Source organism: Quercus lobata, chromosome 4 (genome assembly GCF_001633185.2).
Source record: "Quercus lobata isolate SW786 chromosome 4, ValleyOak3.0 Primary Assembly, whole genome shotgun sequence".
Classification (NCBI taxonomy): Eukaryota; Viridiplantae; Streptophyta; class Magnoliopsida; order Fagales; family Fagaceae; genus Quercus; species Quercus lobata.
This window is the reverse complement of record NC_044907.1, coordinates 21,981,590-22,000,373: the sequence shown is the minus strand read 5'-3', so window position 1 is coordinate 22,000,373 and position 18,784 is coordinate 21,981,590. Positions and strand designations below refer to the sequence as shown.

General features: G+C 34.3%; 1 protein-coding gene, 1 long non-coding RNA gene and 1 pseudogene across 3 annotated transcripts; 1 reads left to right on the top strand and 2 right to left on the bottom strand.

Annotated features, from left to right (window-relative positions):
* Nucleotides 1–825: 825 nt before the first annotated feature.
* LOC115984325 overlaps nt 826–18,784 on the bottom strand; it is a 32,430-nt pseudogene continuing 14,471 nt past the window's right edge.
* On the bottom strand, nt 2,705–6,140 carry LOC115984328 (KHG/KDPG aldolase-like). 2 transcript variants are annotated; one of them, XM_031107333.1, is made up of 4 exons: nt 5,317–6,140; nt 5,061–5,126; nt 4,806–4,844; nt 2,705–3,029 (listed from the first exon to the last, which is right to left on the bottom strand). In XM_031107333.1, exons 1-4 carry the CDS (start codon nt 5,515–5,517, stop codon nt 3,006–3,008), a joined length of 330 nt encoding a protein of 109 aa, XP_030963193.1. In that variant the 5' UTR covers nt 5,518–6,140; the 3' UTR covers nt 2,705–3,005. The 2 variants fall into 2 exon arrangements, with proteins under 2 accessions (XP_030963193.1, XP_030963192.1); XM_031107332.1 differs by lacking the exon at nt 2,705–3,029 and adding an exon at nt 3,036–3,151.
* Nucleotides 12,889–14,416, top strand: LOC115984331. The gene is made up of 2 exons (XR_004090511.1): nt 12,889–13,165; nt 13,924–14,416. It is a non-coding gene; the product is annotated as an uncharacterized LOC115984331 (long non-coding RNA).

Here is an 18,784-nt window from a genome sequence, read left to right as displayed (position 1 = left end):
ATCGTGAGGAACAATCCAAAATTTCCCACACATTCAGTATCTTTCTTCTGTGTCTCTATCCATTTTATTGTCATATGGATCTCAAAGTCTCAACCTGAATTTCAATGCTATAGAGCTGGCTTCCATTCGATTGAGCTAAATGTGTAACATTCTTTGTATGAATCGCCTAGTGCTTTTGGCACTATGCCCACTTCTACGTACCTCTGTGTACTTCTGTGTCTCATAATGTTTCTCCTCTTTCTAACGAAATTTTTTTGTCACTTATCAAAACAACAAGAGTCCAGTTAATAGCATATATTAATTATCCATTATTTTAGAAAAGTTTTTACGGAAAATTGAAAAAACTATTAAAACAATTAATTATTTTTTCATAAAAAGTTTCTAAAAATAGTTTACTAATGCCATACGTTAGCAAAACCCAAACAACGATAAGTCCTTGTCCTGTTACCTTTGAGAGCTTGAATTCTTGGCCAAAACAAGGTCAGCTCAGAAACGCTGTAGAGTGTAGACACCAACTTACAGCTTTATAATTTTTTAAATAATTTTTTTTTTCTCTGAACTACTTTACAAATTAAACACAATTTTTGTCATCATTTCCTCCATTTCCGATTGAACCTGTACTTTACAGAGGATGCAAATATTTTCCTTATTCTGGATAATGTAAAATAACTTAAAATTAGTGTTGCAGAAAAAGTTTTTAGCATCATTTTTGCATTCCAGCTGAGGAGAAGAAATAGAATTATTGTCCGAACTCCAAAGATAATTACTTTAATAGAAGCTGAGTAAGTGGTGTAAAATTATTGATTTGGAAGGAAAACAAAGCCAAGTACCCAAGTAAATGATTCATTAAGAGAGCACAAAAGAAGCATAACCCAACTGCCCTAGTACAAAAGAAGTATACAAGAGATTCACCAACAGATATCAGAGAAAATTGCAAAGATCATGCTACTCAAAGATACTGCCCATTTCTGCCATCCACTCAAACAAAGATCCAAGGAATGAGAGTTTCAAGTCAAAACTGAAGTTTTCACATTTCGAAACTCCGAGCATTTCTCTCTCCAAATACACCACTTGAGAGAATGGGGGAATTGCATTCCTAATGCCTACACTGTAATGTCAACTAAACCGACCTTACCAATAAGCTAATAAATCAGTTCAAAGCTCAATTTTCTGCTCTTCAGAGTAGATATCGCATGGTTTATTCATAGTCATCAATCTGCAAAGATATGAAGAAAACTGAGTACAAATAATGATAATGATGGTTGTGGACAACAATAATAATGAAAACAGTGACAATGAGCATAGCACCAAAAATATTTCAAAAGTCATGTGGGTCTCAGTTTCCTAGCAGAATGGATATGTATCAACTCCAAACCACAGTCCATGTTATTTCTAGCATGTCAGTTGACAAACAATGAAGGGATACTTTAGGTTAAAGAAAACGCACACAAAATGAAGACAACAATGAAGGGCTGGTCTTTTACCTCAATAGTCTAGTATGTATCCATTATGTATTTCTAGCGTATATGCATCAGTTTTGTCCTAAAATTGTTCTGATGCTTTAATCCTGGTGTAGGTGACGCAAAGGAAACTTTTGGGGAACTTGTAATGCAATTAGTTTAGCGTGCACCTTTTCTTCCTGCATGACACACAAATCAGTCAGAGATCATGCCATTAATGCACAATAGCATTATCTACCATATGAGATGTTCCTCAACAGAACCTTTTCCCTGGCCCCATATATGATATGTATGCAATTTGTATTAAATTTTTTTTTTTTTTTTTTTTGGAAAGTTGAGAGTCCAAGCTGTCAAAGTTCATCTCCTGCCATATGGGACTTTTCTGTTGTTATTTTGGTGGAACTTTTTTTTTTTTTTGAAAAGTTGAGAGTCCAAGCTGTCAAAGTTCATCTCCTGCCATATGGGACTTTTCTGTTGTTATTTTGGTGGAACAAAAAGGAAGGGGAGATACACATTCAGATTGAGTTGGATCAAAATGCAGGAATCAACCATCCCAGAAATGGTCATTATTTCATTTCATAATCAAGGAGCAGAGTCAAAGTGGCATAGGCCTAAACTGAACCAACCAAGTCTTAAATCAGGTTGGTCTGGTTTGTAGGCTGAAGTGCTTTATTCTATTTTTCATTTGTGTGTGTGTGTCGAATCAAATCTGGTACTTTTTTGTGAGGGAGCTTTTATCAAGATGGATAATTTAAACATATACTAACTTACAATATCCCTTAATAAAAAGAAATGATGCCTTTAATTTATGATGGTCATAACTCATCATCATTCTAGTTAAATCTTCCACAATTACACTTGAAGAAACTAATGAGAGAGGCAACATGAAAACAAAGGATTTTAATTCATGGTTTCTTGACCACAAAGAAGCTCATGAGAAAGAAATAAGAAAAAGAAAAACAAATATTTTCACTAACTAAATTTAGTTGCACAAAAGCATCTTCTAACACAATACTGATATGAAGTTATCAAAGTTAACTTAGGTAGGAGAAACATGAAAATTGATGAGTGAAAACCTAGTATGGTGGCAAATAAGGTAGATTTCAATCCACTCTGGGATTAGTAAAATGTTAATTGAACCATTTATGTAGAATGTTAGCAAAACCAACAATCTGCTACTCAGAAATTATCAGCCACACATTTTTCTTAATTTACATATTATCAGCATTGGATTTTTTTTTTTGTCCGCATTCGAACATAAAATACATATCACACATTGATGAAGAAATAGTTTGCCTACAATTCTGTGGGTTAGGATTTATGAATTTAATGGTTTGTCATGACAAGTGTACCTTCTAGGTCCAACATATCTGGTTTAGAACAAATCGCATTCATTTTATTTAGTCTAGTACTTCACACACTTTATAGGTCTTTTAAAATTTTCAATATAGTAGCATTGGCAACATCAAAAAAAGACTACAGATATAATAGTCTAGCAAAGACAATACCATGCAATATCCATAGACAACAATAGATCTTACTATTCTACCGCTTCATTTCCCTGCAAAGCTGAAAAATGTGCAAGTCGAAATATTTGTTGAAATTGTTTTGACTAATTGCCTCTATATCAAATATGGCATCAAATAATACAACTACTGATGCTCCTTGGGTGATATATTCTCTGACTGAATCTGTATCAGATTAGAAAATAGATAACATTACACTGCACGCAGAAAATAAGAATGTAAAACGTATCAACTTGACAAATATTTCTGATCATAATGTCTCTTTAAGTTCTCCAAAAACACATGTTCTAAGAATACTGCAAGTTTGAATTTTAATCTATGAAAAGTACACATGAATTAAGAAATGTTATTTTATGCATGATTTTCATTTATTGAAGGGCTGATACATGCATTTAAAACAGAATAATAACTTAAAAAAGTTTGAAGGCACTCCCAATAATGGAGAGTTAAGAATACAATTCCCAAATGAAAAATCATATATTTCTTTTTTAGTTTGGATAATAAATAGCAGAAGGGTGGAATTTTGAGTCTTTCTTACTTTTGAGCATGAACGCAAAAAATAAAACTAGTGAGGCTTTAAGCTACAGGACAGACAAAAAGTCAACAGCCTATTGTTATGCCCTGAGAAGCAACCATTGAGATGTGCTGAAAAGGCCTCTTGAGTGCAGAAATATACCAACTACCACCAAGTGCAGAGACGGGATAAACTTATTCCACCAAATAAGAAAAATAAATCCATAATGTACATCTATAGATGAATCATTTTCTGACATCCAAACAGTATAAAATCCCCCAGAATGCTTAGTGAAGAAACCAGAGAACACAAATGTTTAAAAGATTTAATCATATATTTAGCTATACTTTTTTCACTATGCAAATTTTATGCTCTTTAGATTGAGGAAGGAGAATGCATTATGACTTATGAGGCAGTATTTTAGGGGCATAAGTAACCTACATAAGACTAATATAGACACCAGAAGAACAATGTGGGCTGGATAATATTTCTAGAGCAACCTAAGACAAGAGAGGTCACTTCAAGGCACAAAGTACTTTTAAAATTCTGTGGTAAAAATACAAACCAGGTCCAAGGTGCTAACTCATGGAAGCAGAGCCAATGCATGATCTTTTTTGTGTAAGTCTAAAGCGCAATCAATTCACAAGATAGAAAACTGAAAGATTAACTTTAGATAGGGTAGAGTATAGACAAGATGAACCAATCAAAACAACAAATCTTAAATCCAAATTGATTACAGGGGAATCAGAGATGCACATTCCTCTCAAAAAACATTTTACTATGATTTTGATCCAATTTTCGCTGATATATTTTATTATGTAATGATCTCCAAGAGACAGAGAGTGTAATAGATGCTTATGAAAATTTTATACAAGGTAAACAGCATAATTACCACAAGTAGCACTCAAGATAGAGAAATTTGAAATCCACAAAATATTTTATTCTAACTTAGCAAGCTAAGCTATAGAACCTAATCTTGTAGTTTGCATAACTTTATATAATGTTATATAGAAAGATTGAATTTTATTTTGAACCAAAAGATAAAAGAAAAAAAGAAGAAGAAAAACATGACTATTCAAGCAATTGATGTATATTTAAAGGAAATTCATGGTCAAGTGGGTACATTTTACCATAACTTTGTACCTATCAACCCTAACAACTGGTGCAAACAGGATAATCAAATAAATAATTATCTTTCATATTAATATCCATTTGTCTATGATACATGGAATTCATATGGAATTGGACAATGACTACCATATGAACTGCTCCATCTTAAACATCATTGAACATGTCAAGACTTACCTTGACAATTTTGGCACCAGAGTCATATGCAGACAATATCTGTAAATCACAATCAAGTTTTAAGTTTTCTTTCCAAGGAATATAGCTCAAAAGTTTCGAATCTCAAACAGAACGCTAGAAAACAAATCACTCTGAAATAGAAGTGCCCAACAAGATAAACATTATAAGAAGTCAAGTGCTTAAAGAAAAATTCTAAAAAAAATCTGTAAAAGCTTAGAAATGAAAGAGAGCTTAAGTTTTAAAAGATGCCCTTACTTCTGTTGGGGTCATTACACGAGGTATGTACAAAACTTCACCACATTGGGCATCAACCATAATGTCCCGACAGCCAATGAGCATGTTTAGTGTAAACAGAGGAAGGGGTGTTAATGATGTCTCCTAACAGGTTTGTTTAGGTTTTAATTCAAGATAGAAAGCTACAAGAATCATTAAGAGCACTAGAAAGGAAAAAGAAAGAACTAATGTATTATGATCCCAAACTGAATGAGAATTTAGAATTTAAAGCGCATACTTTCACCACTGCAGGACTGATAAGAAATTTGGCTCCAGCATTTATTGCATTTATGGCATCCTCGACATTTAATACAGTACCAACCTGCAGCATACTTGATATTTTCAGAAGTGAGAAAACTCTTGCAGAACAATCCTTATATAGACATATCTGGAACCTTTCTTTGACTTCTCTAATTTGCATATGGAATGGTAAAAACATTTAAAGTCCTTTTTAAGATAGTTTTGACTGGCCTCCTGGCAGATATGACCTATCCAATTTGATAGATAGTAAAATAAAAAATGGGCTCTCTATTGATGTCTATCTATGACATGTCACACAATTCTCAACAGATAAACCTCTACATATGCATCCAAAACCAGATTGCGCACTTACAATTGCTTCTACTTAAATTTATATCTAATGTGCCAAAAGATGTATTAAAAAGGGGCCAATTACTCTGGCATTTTCTCGGATAACTTGTAAGTAAGCGAATCAATTCATCGTGAATTGCTATAAAACAAGCTTACTTCTTCATACAATATCCAACCAATGAGAAACACCAGTCTAATGTCCTTCCAAACAAGTACGGACTTTGTGTCCATAGATCATTTATATATAACTATGCCCACAAGTAGAATTTGTCAAGGACTTTTGTTAAGCAAAGTTAATTCGAACATAAATGATAAATCAATAAATTCAAGAAGAGCTAGGAGGATAATTACTTCTAAGGTCGAAGTAGGATGCTCTTGCAACTTATGCAAAAGAGAAAGAAAGCAAATTAACTCTCAAGTATCTAGCCAAGCAGCCAATTGCAGTTAGGAATTGGAAAGAGTGCATTTCTAAACAACCTCAAATACACCTGGGGTGGACATCACAATCTCCAGCTACATACAAAAAAAAAAAAAATCAGAAACCATTGTTGGTATAATACAGACTGCAACTAATTACAGAATAAGAATAAATTATCAGTGATTATCGAAAAAAAAAAAAAAAAAAAAAGAATAAATTATCAGTGTATCTCTTTATAAAATGATTAACATAAAAGCGAAAATTTCCCCCATCAACAATGCAAAAATTGTTCAACATTATAAATTACAAGAGACCTTAAGCAATGGCAAGAATCTAGCTAATCACAATTCATAGATTGAGGGATAAGCAATGTGGGTGCAATAAGTTCTTCTAGACTGTCCAAAACAGTGCAACTGAATCAACTTTTTAGATAATAAAAGCTACTTAAGGTCTATTTGTATTGCGCTTCCGCGTTTCAGGGCTTTTTTCTTTTCTTTTTTTAATAATTCTAGCGCATGAACAGTACATCAAGGCAAATGCAGTGTTCTCTCTAATGAATAGTAATTAAAAAAATTATTTAATTGTTTTCAGTTTTCAGCAAAATAAGCTGTATCCAAATGCACACTTAGTTAATATTTATATAATAAAAGTTGCGTCTTAGAAGTCATGATTCTACAAAGTAACTCAACATATTACTTTACATGAAACTCTAGTTCAATTTATGAAAGAGATGAAAGAAAAATTTGTTAAAAAAAATAAAAAAAAAAGACTCACAACTGAGATGCCACCACTAAGTGCAGCACGTGCAGCTTTCAGTGCCAGCTCAGCGCTATCCAAAAGGAGAAAACAAATACAGTAACTAAGCCATAAATAAGAGTATAAGACTACAATACAGTCTCTAGATAAAGTATTAGAGAGAGCAGAGGCAGAGCCAGAAATTTTTGTTTGGGGGGCCAATTTGTGTTGCTAATTTATTAGTCTATACAAACATTTATAATACACAAACACGTGTCTCTATACACAGATAAAATAGGTAACTAACCCTAATATTCTAACTATTTAGTTAGATGGTTCAGTTATGAAAGTAATTAGTTTTGTAGCATCTCGAGTCTCTTAGACTTGATTTTGGCCTGTAAATCGAGTATAAAAGACTCGATTTTCATGGTCTGATGTGGCATTTTTTCCACATCAGATTAGTGAAAATCGAGTCTTTTAGCCTCGATTTACAACTATTATATAGGCTACTCCCAAAATCATAACCCAAAACTCAAATCTCTTTCAAATTTCAAACACCTGAAGAGCCTCGTTCTGGACCGCCGAGGAGGTCGATCTCTCCGGCGACCCAGGTCGCGCCAGGAGCACGACCCAGGCCAGCGCGACCCAGGTCGCGCGGCCTGGGCCAGCGCGACCTGGGTCGCGCGACCCTGGCCGCGCGACCTAGGCCAGTGCGACCCGCCAGCGCGACCCAGGCCAGCGCGACCCGCGCGACCTGGGTCGCGCGACCCTGGCTGCTCGACCTGGGTCGCGCTCCTGGCGCGACCTGGGTCGCCGGAGAGATCGACCTCCTCGGCGGTCCAGAACGAGGCTCTTCAGGTATTTCTTGGGTTTTCAGTTTGATTTTGTTCTTGGGTTTTTTGAAATGAGAATGGGAGAATGACGAACAGACACTTGAAAGTTTGATTTGATTTTGTTCTTGGGTTTTTTGGAAGTTTGAGAAATGAGAATGGAGAAGAACGACCCAGACACTTGAAATTTGAATATGTGTACTGTAGATGTAAATTGAGTCTTAGAGACTCGATTTACAGGTGGATCTCTCCTGACACAAGTGCCACCTCGGACCGATCAAACCATGAAAATCGACCTTCAAAAAGTCGACTTATAGGCCAAAATCGACTATCTTAAACTCAAGATGCTATAAAACCAATTAGTTTGATAACTAAGCCTACTAACTAAATAGTTAAAAAGTTAGTGTTAGTTACCTATTTTATCCCTCTATACACACACAAAAAAACTGAGTATCTTTCATAATAAATCCTTAAAATTAAATGTTTCATAGAATTAAATTTTTTTTTTTTTTTTTTTTTGAGAAAGAGGTAAGTGAATTTTATTGATGATCAAAATCAAATTGGAACACATCTTCCAAATCACTAGGTAGTTCTTCTACCCATACATCAGTGTCAGCAGAAGAAACTGCTCTACGGGCAAGAGAATGAGCAAGCTTGTTGCCATCCCTCTTTACATGTTGAAAACAAGAAAAACTAAGGCCTCTCCGTAAGTTCTTAATCTCTTCCACTACATGACCAAATAAAGTTGAACATGCTGCCTGACTGTTGACTGCCTGAACAATACGGAGACTATCACCCTCAAACACCACTTGTGAAAGACATAACTCCTGAGCAAAGACTAGAGCCCGATTGCAAGCCAAAGCTTCCACCATATCCACAGAATGATGGCAGCAGACCTTCTGACTGAGTGCAGCAATGATATTCCCTATTGAATCCCTCACCACAACACCAGACCAGCCAACCCAAGATCATCAAAGAGGGCAGCATCAAAATTAACTTTGTACGTACCTTCTTGTGGGGGATGCCAATAGGTAGGAGCAGATCGTCGCACTGGCTGTATAGGCTTCCGATTGATCTCGAAGAACTCTAGAACCATCTCTTTTGCCCGCCTACTCACCTCATGGAGAGGCCAAGTCTGCTGCCTCTCTCTAATCCTATTACGTCTCTGCCACAAACTCCATGCAATTGTGGAGAACCAAGCCACCTTAAACACCGAACCCCTATCCAGCACAGCCTCAAACAAATCCATAAAGGTCCTGAACTTCCTTTGATACAAGTGGACAAAGCTAGCTTCAGACTTCCACACCGAATGAGCCTGATCACACAGCCACAGTGCGTGCATCGTGCATAGAATTAAATTAATCTTTCACCATCTTCCATAGTGAAATCTTTACAATTTTCATTTTTAATATAAGTTACCAAATTGTCTACCGTTGTGAGTAAAAAAAATTTCAATTGAATTAATAAAGTATTTAAAGACATAAATGATCTAAAATTTTAAAAAATACGAGAACACATTTTACCATAAAAAATGAATTTGATAAACAATACGTTCTCTATAACTACTAGACAAATTGGACAATTTTTTTTAAGAACATTATTGGACCAACTCAAATAGTTGGAGGGGCCAAGTCCCATTTTTGAGGGCAAATTATTAAAATATTAAATATTTTTATATAGTAAAAAAAAAATTCAAAAATTTTGGGGGGGCCATGCCTAACATGTAGCTCCGCCCCTGAACACAAAAGAGAGAGACCTATCGACAGGAAGGCAAGCTATGACACCCGAATTGTGAATGTGTGTCAAGATTTTGTGATCAGAGAGCTGAGTAGAAGAGTAGCAACAAACCCCTTCAGCCGAGGCAGAGGCAGAGATGGTGGTGCTGAGCTCCGAAGCCAAGTGCTGCCCATGCTGAGGGTGAGGCTGGTTATTGCCGTATCCACTCACCTTTGCAAATGCAATGGATGAGCCAATAAGATATGAAAGAAAACTTTATATATGTTGTCTTCTTGCTACTTGTGTTTGGCTCTAACTGATAGTTTTTATCTATCAAATTGGCCAAACATGAATTGGCAAAATAATACAATCAATTTTCTTTGGGATATAAAACTTATTTCATTTATAACTAATGCTATATATGTGTGTATGTATATATATATAGTGCCCAGACCCGGTTGTACTTCCCTTAGAGATGGAGAATTTGGGCTCCCAATTTATTTGTCGGCGGGTTTCCTTGCACTCCTACTAGATGATGCCTCAAACGCTGCCTTGACAGCCCAATCCTCTCACCTTCTTTGTCACAAGCCCAATCCTAACTCTCTCTGATTTACCCTCCCTCTCTCCTTTTTTTTCTCTCCTTATCTTTCACCCTTCTCTCTGTTTGCCAACCCCCATTCCATTCATCTTATCTTTCCTTTTATAGTTTCCCCTTAGTGGGAAACCAAATCATTACTTTTGCGTCAATTCCTACGCAATTCCACTTCTACCAGAATCCCAAGAAAATTTATTCCTTCTAAGGATTCTCTTGAAACTAGTACCTAACGCCGAATAGTGATCGGCAGCGGATTTCCCCAAGGCACTAACTGTGCTTGGGGGATTGACCTAGGTCCTAACTACTCTCTTATCGGCTATCCTTAGCCTACTAGTCGATGCTGGGCCTAACCCAGCCCAAATATGGTAGGTTTCTCCAGGGGCGGAGCCAGAAATTTTGGTTTGGGGGGGCCAAGTTGTAATGCTAATATATTAGTTAAGACAAACCTCTACACACACATGTATATAAATTAATTTACTAAGAGAATTTATCATTTTCTAAATTTTAATGAATATATAAAAGTCATGTATTTCTTCTATTAGACATGTACAAAAATTTATCATTTTCTACATAGTTTAATTTGTTAAACCTCTTAAATTATATGATTTTAATATAATTTCTTTTTCTTTTAAGAGTACCATTGAAATAACTCAAAATTTGAGGGGGCCAACTTCAATTTTTACATGCTACATTTTTTAAAATGTAAATAATATACATACTATAAATTAATTTTTTAAAATTTTGGGGGGGCCTTGGTCCCCCCACCTTTGTGTGTGGCTCCACCACTGGGTTTCTCCTAAGTGCCGTTCATATACGTACCCTTGTACTTTTGTCACAAGGTTGGGCCTACCCCAATAGAGGCCAATCTCGGTTACCTGGGTCAGTCTTGGTTACCTGTGCCAATCTTGGTTATCAACCCTAGGTCCCTACAATATATATATACACACGAAAAATTTCATATTTACTGAAGTGATTTTGTGAGTAGTGGAGAAAAATAAATGAATTTACGAGTGTCAGTTGTGTCCATCACTCAAGTCAACCACTTTAACAATTGTAAAATTTGTTGTAAAACAAGTTGAATCTATTGCATTATTTGATCTCGCGCTATATCTCAACAGCTTTGGTCAGCATGCCTCAATACTTTGTTTACTTTTGAAAGCTAAGTATAAAGCAAAGCACTCTCCTTTTACATGGGGTAGTAAACGCTAAACAAAACCTATTACTTGGTTTTGGAAAAAAGTTAGGCCAAGTAATCTCAATTTAGCCATAAATGAATAACAGGTTAGGATTGATGTTGAATTGCTACAGTAACGGTATAAATTTGGGTTGACACTATTCATTTTGCGTTCAATTTTTTTATTCTTTCTTTACATGTCTCGAGAATGAAAGAAGAGAGTGAATAATGGTTGTTGTGTGTGAAGAAAGAGAAACAATTAAAAAAATAATAATATTTTTAATGAAATGTAGTGCAAAATAAATAATTTGATGTGGAGAGTTTTGAAAAGTGAGTAAATAAAATAGAAAAAGTAAGTTTTCATACTAAAATAAACAAAAATTTCTACACGAGTTGATACGAATATTTTAAAATGGCTAATGTTTTTGTAACTTCATGTTTTGCCACTTTTAGAATAAGAGTATTGTACACTTTTCTATAATATTTGTTGATATTAAAAAAAAAAAATTAGTGTTTAAGAATTTTATAATTTTCTCTGCCCTAAAAAGTGTGTATAATTAGGCTGTTGTGTTTTAGATTTTGTAAAAAAAAATATATATATATATATATATATATTAGTGTTTAACATTTATAAATAAAATAAAAAAATTTCTAGGTCATATATCTCTAATAAAACAGAAAAAACTGCACATGTGATATGACATTCCCAAATGGTTTGGTAACTCGCGGTGGGAAATTTCGATAATAAAATTGTTGCCCAATTATATATACAATTTCTTTTAAATATTTCATTTAAAGGTAAATAAATAAGAAATACAATATCAGAATTCTGAACACGTGGTTTGACCCGAGGCTTCCCTTTCTTCATTACTTCTTTCACGACGAGGGAACTGTGTCCGCTCAGTCGAAGTGGTGGAACGCCCTCCTGAGTCAAAGAGAGAGCTTTTGCACCTCTCTCCAAGAGATATGATTCGATATCCGAATCAGCTGAAGGAGACTGAAGAGGCGGCTATTCCCCCAGCCTACGAGAAGCCTCTTCTTTTTGGTCTACATCAAGTGCATTGAATGCCCCACAATCAAAATCAAAAAGGATAGGTCAAGGAAAGGTTCGGGACGAAACCAGAGTGGATTTGCAGCAAAGTGGAGGCTCCAAAGGTATGGTGGCTTGTGTTGTGCCGTCATTTCGGATTCCCAACCAATTGTGGCACTAGTTAATGGGGTGAATCACCCGGATCTTGAATCAACTAGTAGATCATCAACACAGGGGCCCCATTCATTCTCCAGATGAGTTTAGGAGCTGGGGTAGCCCGTGCGCGATCCATACCAATCCTACACTCCTTTCTCCTATTGTTTCTTTGTCACTTCTTGGAAATCTCAAAGAAGATTCCCGGACTTGGACTGAGCGGGAAGGGAGCTATTGTCGGTATTGGAAACATGTTATTATCTTTCTTTTTATCTACATCCAAAGAAAATGTTGCCAAGTTACTGCAGCATTTTGTTAGTTTTCTCCAATATTTCAATAATTTTACTTCTAAAAAATTGTAATATTTAAAAGTGCTCTATTTTATAAACAAATAAGAAAGACAATAAGAGGGGTGTAATAATTTGATCATACTATATGTGCTTACAAATTTGAAAATTTCATGATATTTTGACTGATATAGACAAGCTAGTTTCATGCCAACTAAAAAAAAAGGGCAAAACTTAGATACAGTACCCTACGTACAGTATGTTAGGTACCCCTTTTAAAATTAAAACACCTGTCCACTGAGTTAACAGTAAAACTAGCGTTAAGTCTCCGTCTATTTTTTTTTCTTTCCCCTGTTACTGACTCTTGAACTCCGGCGGAAAACCTCAAACACAAACCCAGCTCCTAACGTTCTCTCTCTCCCTTTTTTTTCTTCTCTTTCTCTCTTTCTTTCCTTCTCTCTCGCTCATATTAGATGAAAAAGACGAATCCAGCTCTCTGAATTCTCTATCTCGCTCTGTTTTCGCAGATTAATTGGCTGGAACTAAAGTGATTCGTTGGTATGTATTGGCTAAATCTCATTGTAGGTTTTCAATTCTAGTTGCTAGGTTTGTGTTATTTTGAGGTTTGGTAGAGTTTTTCTTTGTTGATTATGATCTGGGTATCAATTTTTGTTAATGGGTTTGTGTCATTATTGCTTTGGTTTGTTTTGTTTGGGTTTTCAATTCTAGCTGCTGAGTTTGTGTTATTTTGAGGTTTGGAAGAGTTTTCCTTTGGGTATTTCTGATGAAGATTTCAATTTTGGTTAATGGGTCTGTCTTAGTATTGCTTTGGTTAATTTTAATTTGGGTTTTCAATTGTTGTTGGGTTTGTGTTATTTTGAAGTTTGGAAGAGTTTTCAAATGGCTATTCTGATTTGGGTGTCAATTTATGATGCACCCTCTGCATAATTCCTCGCAACAATTGAGCAAACTAATATTCCATGCCCTTCCATGTTCCTTGTAGAGTTCATTCTAATCTTGAAGTTGGGTTCATTAGCTGTCAAACCCTTGTAAAAGCTCCTAGCATATATGAGCTTTGCATTACACATTGATGAATTGAAATCTTATTTTCTACAAAGTATGAGGCATGGATTGGTTGCTAATTTAGAACACCAATCCATGTTACTTCTATTGATTCTTTCTTCATGCATATACATTGCAAAACATTTGTTTTTTAAGCTTCTTTCAACAATTCCTTTATATATTGTAGTAATTTTTTATATTTTTAGTGAACTTTGTTCATCAAAAGCAATAAAGTTGTGTCTGTTAATTTACAGGTTATGGAGAAAGATGGGAAGAGCAACCTTGAAGAAGTTGTGTTTATTGACTCAGAGGAAGATTTTTTTTTGAGAAATAACTCAGAGGAAGATACAAATCCAAAAATTTGAGAAAATATAGACCCTAAGAAGATATAACTCCAAAAATTGGAATGGAGTTTGATTCAAAGGATGAGGCATATCTATTGATATGATTAATAAATCATGAGTTCTTTTTTTGGCAGACCACTGTGTTAGCATGGACAAGGAGTTTAGCATGCAAGAAGTTTAGCGCGGTTTTGGATGAAGATGAGAACATCTCTTTAATGATTGCTACAAGTGACATTAATTTATTTATTGATTGCTACAAGTGGCATTACTTTGTTTTGTTGTCGCTTATCAGTTTATTTATCGATGCGTGTTTTGGGTACTTTTATTGTTATAACTTATCAGCTGTAACTTCTTTAATATTGGGTACTTTTTTTGATCCAAATTCACTACTAACTTTTGATAATTTGAACTGTTTTGCCTTACTTTCTTTATTACAATCATCTCAAACTTGATAGGACAGGGACCTATAGTTGAATGCAAACAATGCAACTCTTTTGTTGAATGTGAGTGAGATAGTATGTTTTTCTTGAAGGACATCAACACTTTGGCAGGAATTGGGGCAAAATCCCTGGAACAAAATCCCATGTTTGACATTGAGATTCACTTTTAGTTCAATTGGCACACTTTTGCAACCAATGTTCAAGATGGTTTTCTTTGATAGCAGAATCTTACATAACTTCTCTTTTGGAACAAGTTCCTTGTCATTATATAACAGAACTAGCTCAATTTTTTATTTGGGGGGACTGATAAGAGTAAAAGCACTCAAATTAATTGATCCTTTTCTAATAATTTACTTTTTGAAAAATGTTGTTAGGTGATTTGATAAGAGAGTCCACAACCTGGACAGCCAAGCTGGCTGCATCCACCCCACCATTAGCCCTTAGTTAAACATCCATATCATTTTGCTCAAAAGTTTAAACATTTCCACGTGTTGAAATTTGACTCATGCTGCAGTGAACAAGTACTGCAGTTTATTGCTTGCAAACAAATGTACCAATGTATTTTCCACTTGTTTCTCTTTTGGATTGAATGTGCAGAGAATGACGTTACTATAGATGGAGTTAAAGACTAAGAATTTGATAGAAGTCCCAATATGTTTATGATTGCTATAGGCATAGGTGATACAAGCAGTTTAATATTCAACCACCTCAATTAAAGACATCTAGTGAACTGGTCTGACAGCCAACACTATCCAAGCCGAGTCCTAGCATAGCCAGATATTTGATATTGCTTAGCAGCACTTAATATGCCAGAGTTGATGCCCCAATTCCTGCCAAAGGTTTGAAGTCCTTCAAGAAAAACATACTATCTCACTCACATTCAACAAAAGAGCTGCATTGTTTGCATTCAATTATAAAACAAAAACTATAGGTCCCTGGTTTCCTGCACTATTAGTTCCCACTATTATCTTTAAGTGCAGGCAAATGAAGGCAGGTGTGGACTCTTTTTAGAAAGGATGAGGCAACCTGTGGTGAAGATATAGCCAAAACTCGCAATAAATTCAAATGAAATGGCGTAAATGCCCCATTTATAACTCAAAAAAAAAACAAAAAAAACAAAAGGAGCTTAGTTTTGATAATAAAATGAAGTAAATGGTGTTTTATTAAATTGTGAACTCACATTACAAATATCACATCGCATATTGCAAAACAGAATAATACAATGCTTATTGTGCATTGTATAGAATTCACTAATTAAATACAGTGCTTATTGTGCAATTTTTAAATAACTTGCAATTGTACAGAATAATTTGAATATATTCAATAGCTTAAGTCCTACTGCCTATTCAACCTAACACCAACTGCCTCTCTGCCGTTTGAGATGGTTGAGCTGCAAATTACTTTATGTCTCCATTAAACTACCATGTCTCCATTAAACTGCCATGTCTTCTAAGAAGCAAGCAGTAAAGGGAAAAGGTAAGTAAACACCTTCTTCTGTAGAAAATCTGGACAGAAAACGGACAAGAGCAACCTTGCATCTTGTGACATGGTAATGAAGATTTTACTTGAGAACATGCTTCAACTAAAAGGTCGAGTAAAAAATGAACAAATCCTTAATCATGCTAACCCAATTGTCATTATTTTCCTGCAATAATGAGAAGTTATAGATTCAGTAGATACCACATTTAAAAATCAAGCTACAATGTTAGAGCAATCTTAAAAGATATGACAAATAAACCAAAAAAATTCACTAGCCATTAAAACATCTTCAGGTATTGCTAATATCAATCCAGCAACTTTCAAAATATGCAAATCAAGATATTTGTATTTAATTCTCTAAGATTAGTATATGATTGTTGTACTAAGAATCTTTTGCCTTCCCAATTTCAAATTTCAGATTTGAACTATCAATCAAACACCAAAGACAAACATCAGACGTTGAAAAAATAATTAGAACTCAGCTTCATCAAGGTGAACAGAGAAATCAATGTCCATCTGCTGTTAATTTTCCTTTGAACAATTGACACCCAAATCAGAATAACCATTGGAAAACTCTTCCAAACCTCAAAATAACACAAACCCAGCAACTATAATTGAAAACCCAAATTAAAGTTAATCAAGGCAATAGTAAGACAGACCCATTAACCAAAATTGAAACCTTCATAAGAAATACCCAAAGGAAAACTCTTCCAAACCTCAAAATAACACAAACTCAACAGCTAGAATTGAAAACCCAAACAAAACAAACCAAAGCAATAATGACACAAACCCATTAACAAAAATTGATACCCAGATCATAATCAACAAAGAAAAACTCTACCAAATCTCAAAATAACACAGACCCAGCAACTAGAATTGAAAACCTACAATGAGATTTAGCCAATACATACCAACGAATCACTTTAGTTCCAGCCAATTAATCTGCGAAAACAGAGCGAGATAGAGAATTCAGAGAGCTGGATTCGTCTGTTTCATCTAATATGAGCGAGAGAGAAGGAAAGAAAGAGAGAAGGAGAAGAAAAGAGCGGGAGAGAGAGAACGTTAGGAGCTGGGTTTGTGTTTGAGGTTTTCCGTCGGAGTTCAAGAGTCAGTAATAGGGGAAAGAAAAAAAAATAGACGGAGACTTAAACGCTAGTTTCACCGTTAACTCAATGGACAGGTGTTTTAATTTTAAGAGGGGTACCTAACATACTTAACCTAAGGTACTGTATCTAAGTTTTGCCCAAAAAAAAAATACAAATATCATTTTGATAAATAAAAATACAAAAAAACAAATTTTAAAAAACAAATGTGGACCACGCCACATCAACATTTTGTAAAAAAATTGTAAAATTCTTTGTGTCTCTAGCAACTGAAAAAACAAATGACAATTATTCAAACATTTTATTCTGAAAAATGAAAAATAAAAAATGACAGTTATCCAAAATTTTGGATAGTGATAAGGACAAGAAAATAAGGATAGTATTTGTTTTAATTAATTAATTAATATATATATCCATTACCCTAAAACGTGGGATTTAGAAATAAAAAAACAAAAAAACCGGTGAATGACAACTTGAGTTTAGGAGTTAGTGACTTAGTGAGTCTACTAAACAATTTGTTTAAATAAAAAAATAAAAAATAATTGTAGACAGAATAAATTTTTAGTTCAGATTGAATTTGAAAACCAACGAAAAAGTGGTCATATTTTGTAGGTAATATTGTATTTGGAAATTTAAGAAGTATTTTTACCATGTTAGTTTTGTCTCTATTTAGTATAAAGGTATTTTTGAACCAATAAAATGTTAATTCTAAATAGAAGAAGCTTCTTAAATTGTAGTATAGACTAACCTCGGAGCGTGTGCACGATTTTTTTTGGGGGGGGGGGGTTAGTGTTATAATTTTCCAATCATTCCACTTTGAGATTTACACGTTTGTTCACTAATATTACGCATTTGCAATCTTTTAATACAACCAAAAGTTTCATGAGGCTAGCTCCAAATTTATTTTATCTAATTAATTTAAATAATATAATTTAAATAATAATTTAGTTTCTATTTATTTGCTAGATTTGTGAAGGAATAAAAAAAAGTTTAGTCATAAAATTTACTATATATGAAAAAAATAATAAGTATTAAGTATTTTATAAATAAGTTCAAGCTTGAATAATAAGAAAATTAACAAACTTAAAACATGTAATTTAGTCTTGTAATGAGTTCAAAATCCTCGCCTTTGAGATAAAATTAAATGAATAATCATGTTCCTATAATACATAATTTTGGTGGTATATATATTTCGATATACTTTCTTAACTAACAGAAAATGCATGTATGATGGCCAATTACCCATGTCTAGAAAATAAAACAAATGATAGCGAATAAATAATATAATCTAGTGGATGTTGGTCCAAAACAATGCCAATTATGTGATGCATTTCTAAAGGATATGTATTGGGTGTTTTTCATCGAAAGTTATGTGTTTACATCGTACATTTGTATTATCAATATAATATTTACATTGTAGATTAAATAAATATGTACAATATTGTACAATGTATGCAAATGTGTACAATGTATTAGTTTACAATCTAAATCTTACATTAATAGTACAATGTAAATTTACCAACTTAAGAAAAAGGGAAAAAAAAAAGTTTGAAGGTGAGTTAACTGCACTTGAAAGGTTGAAAGGGGTGTTCATCGAACCACACAAACCACAAAAACCACATCAAGCCCCTCACAAAATGGCATACCCTCACTGCACTACAGATCACCCTTTTTATATATTAATATTAATAGTTTAATAACCCAAGTTTAAAAAATAATAATTTAGTAACCCTAGCAACTAGCTGCTAG

What these genes read in the sequence shown, in the direction of transcription:
- LOC115984328 (XM_031107332.1), bottom strand. Translation starts at nt 5,517, where the DNA reads ATGTTTTTACCATTCCATATGCAAATTAGAGAAGTCAAAGAAAGGTTC. An exon ending in GTGTAATGACCCCAACAGAA is followed by an intron (nt 4,845 to 5,060) that starts GTAAGGGCATCT and finishes TGTGATTTACAG; the next exon opens with ATATTGTCTGCATATGACTC. An exon ending in CTGGTGCCAAAATTGTCAAG is followed by an intron (nt 3,152 to 4,805) that starts GTAAGTCTTGAC and finishes AATCTGATACAG; the next exon opens with ATTCAGTCAGAGAATATATC.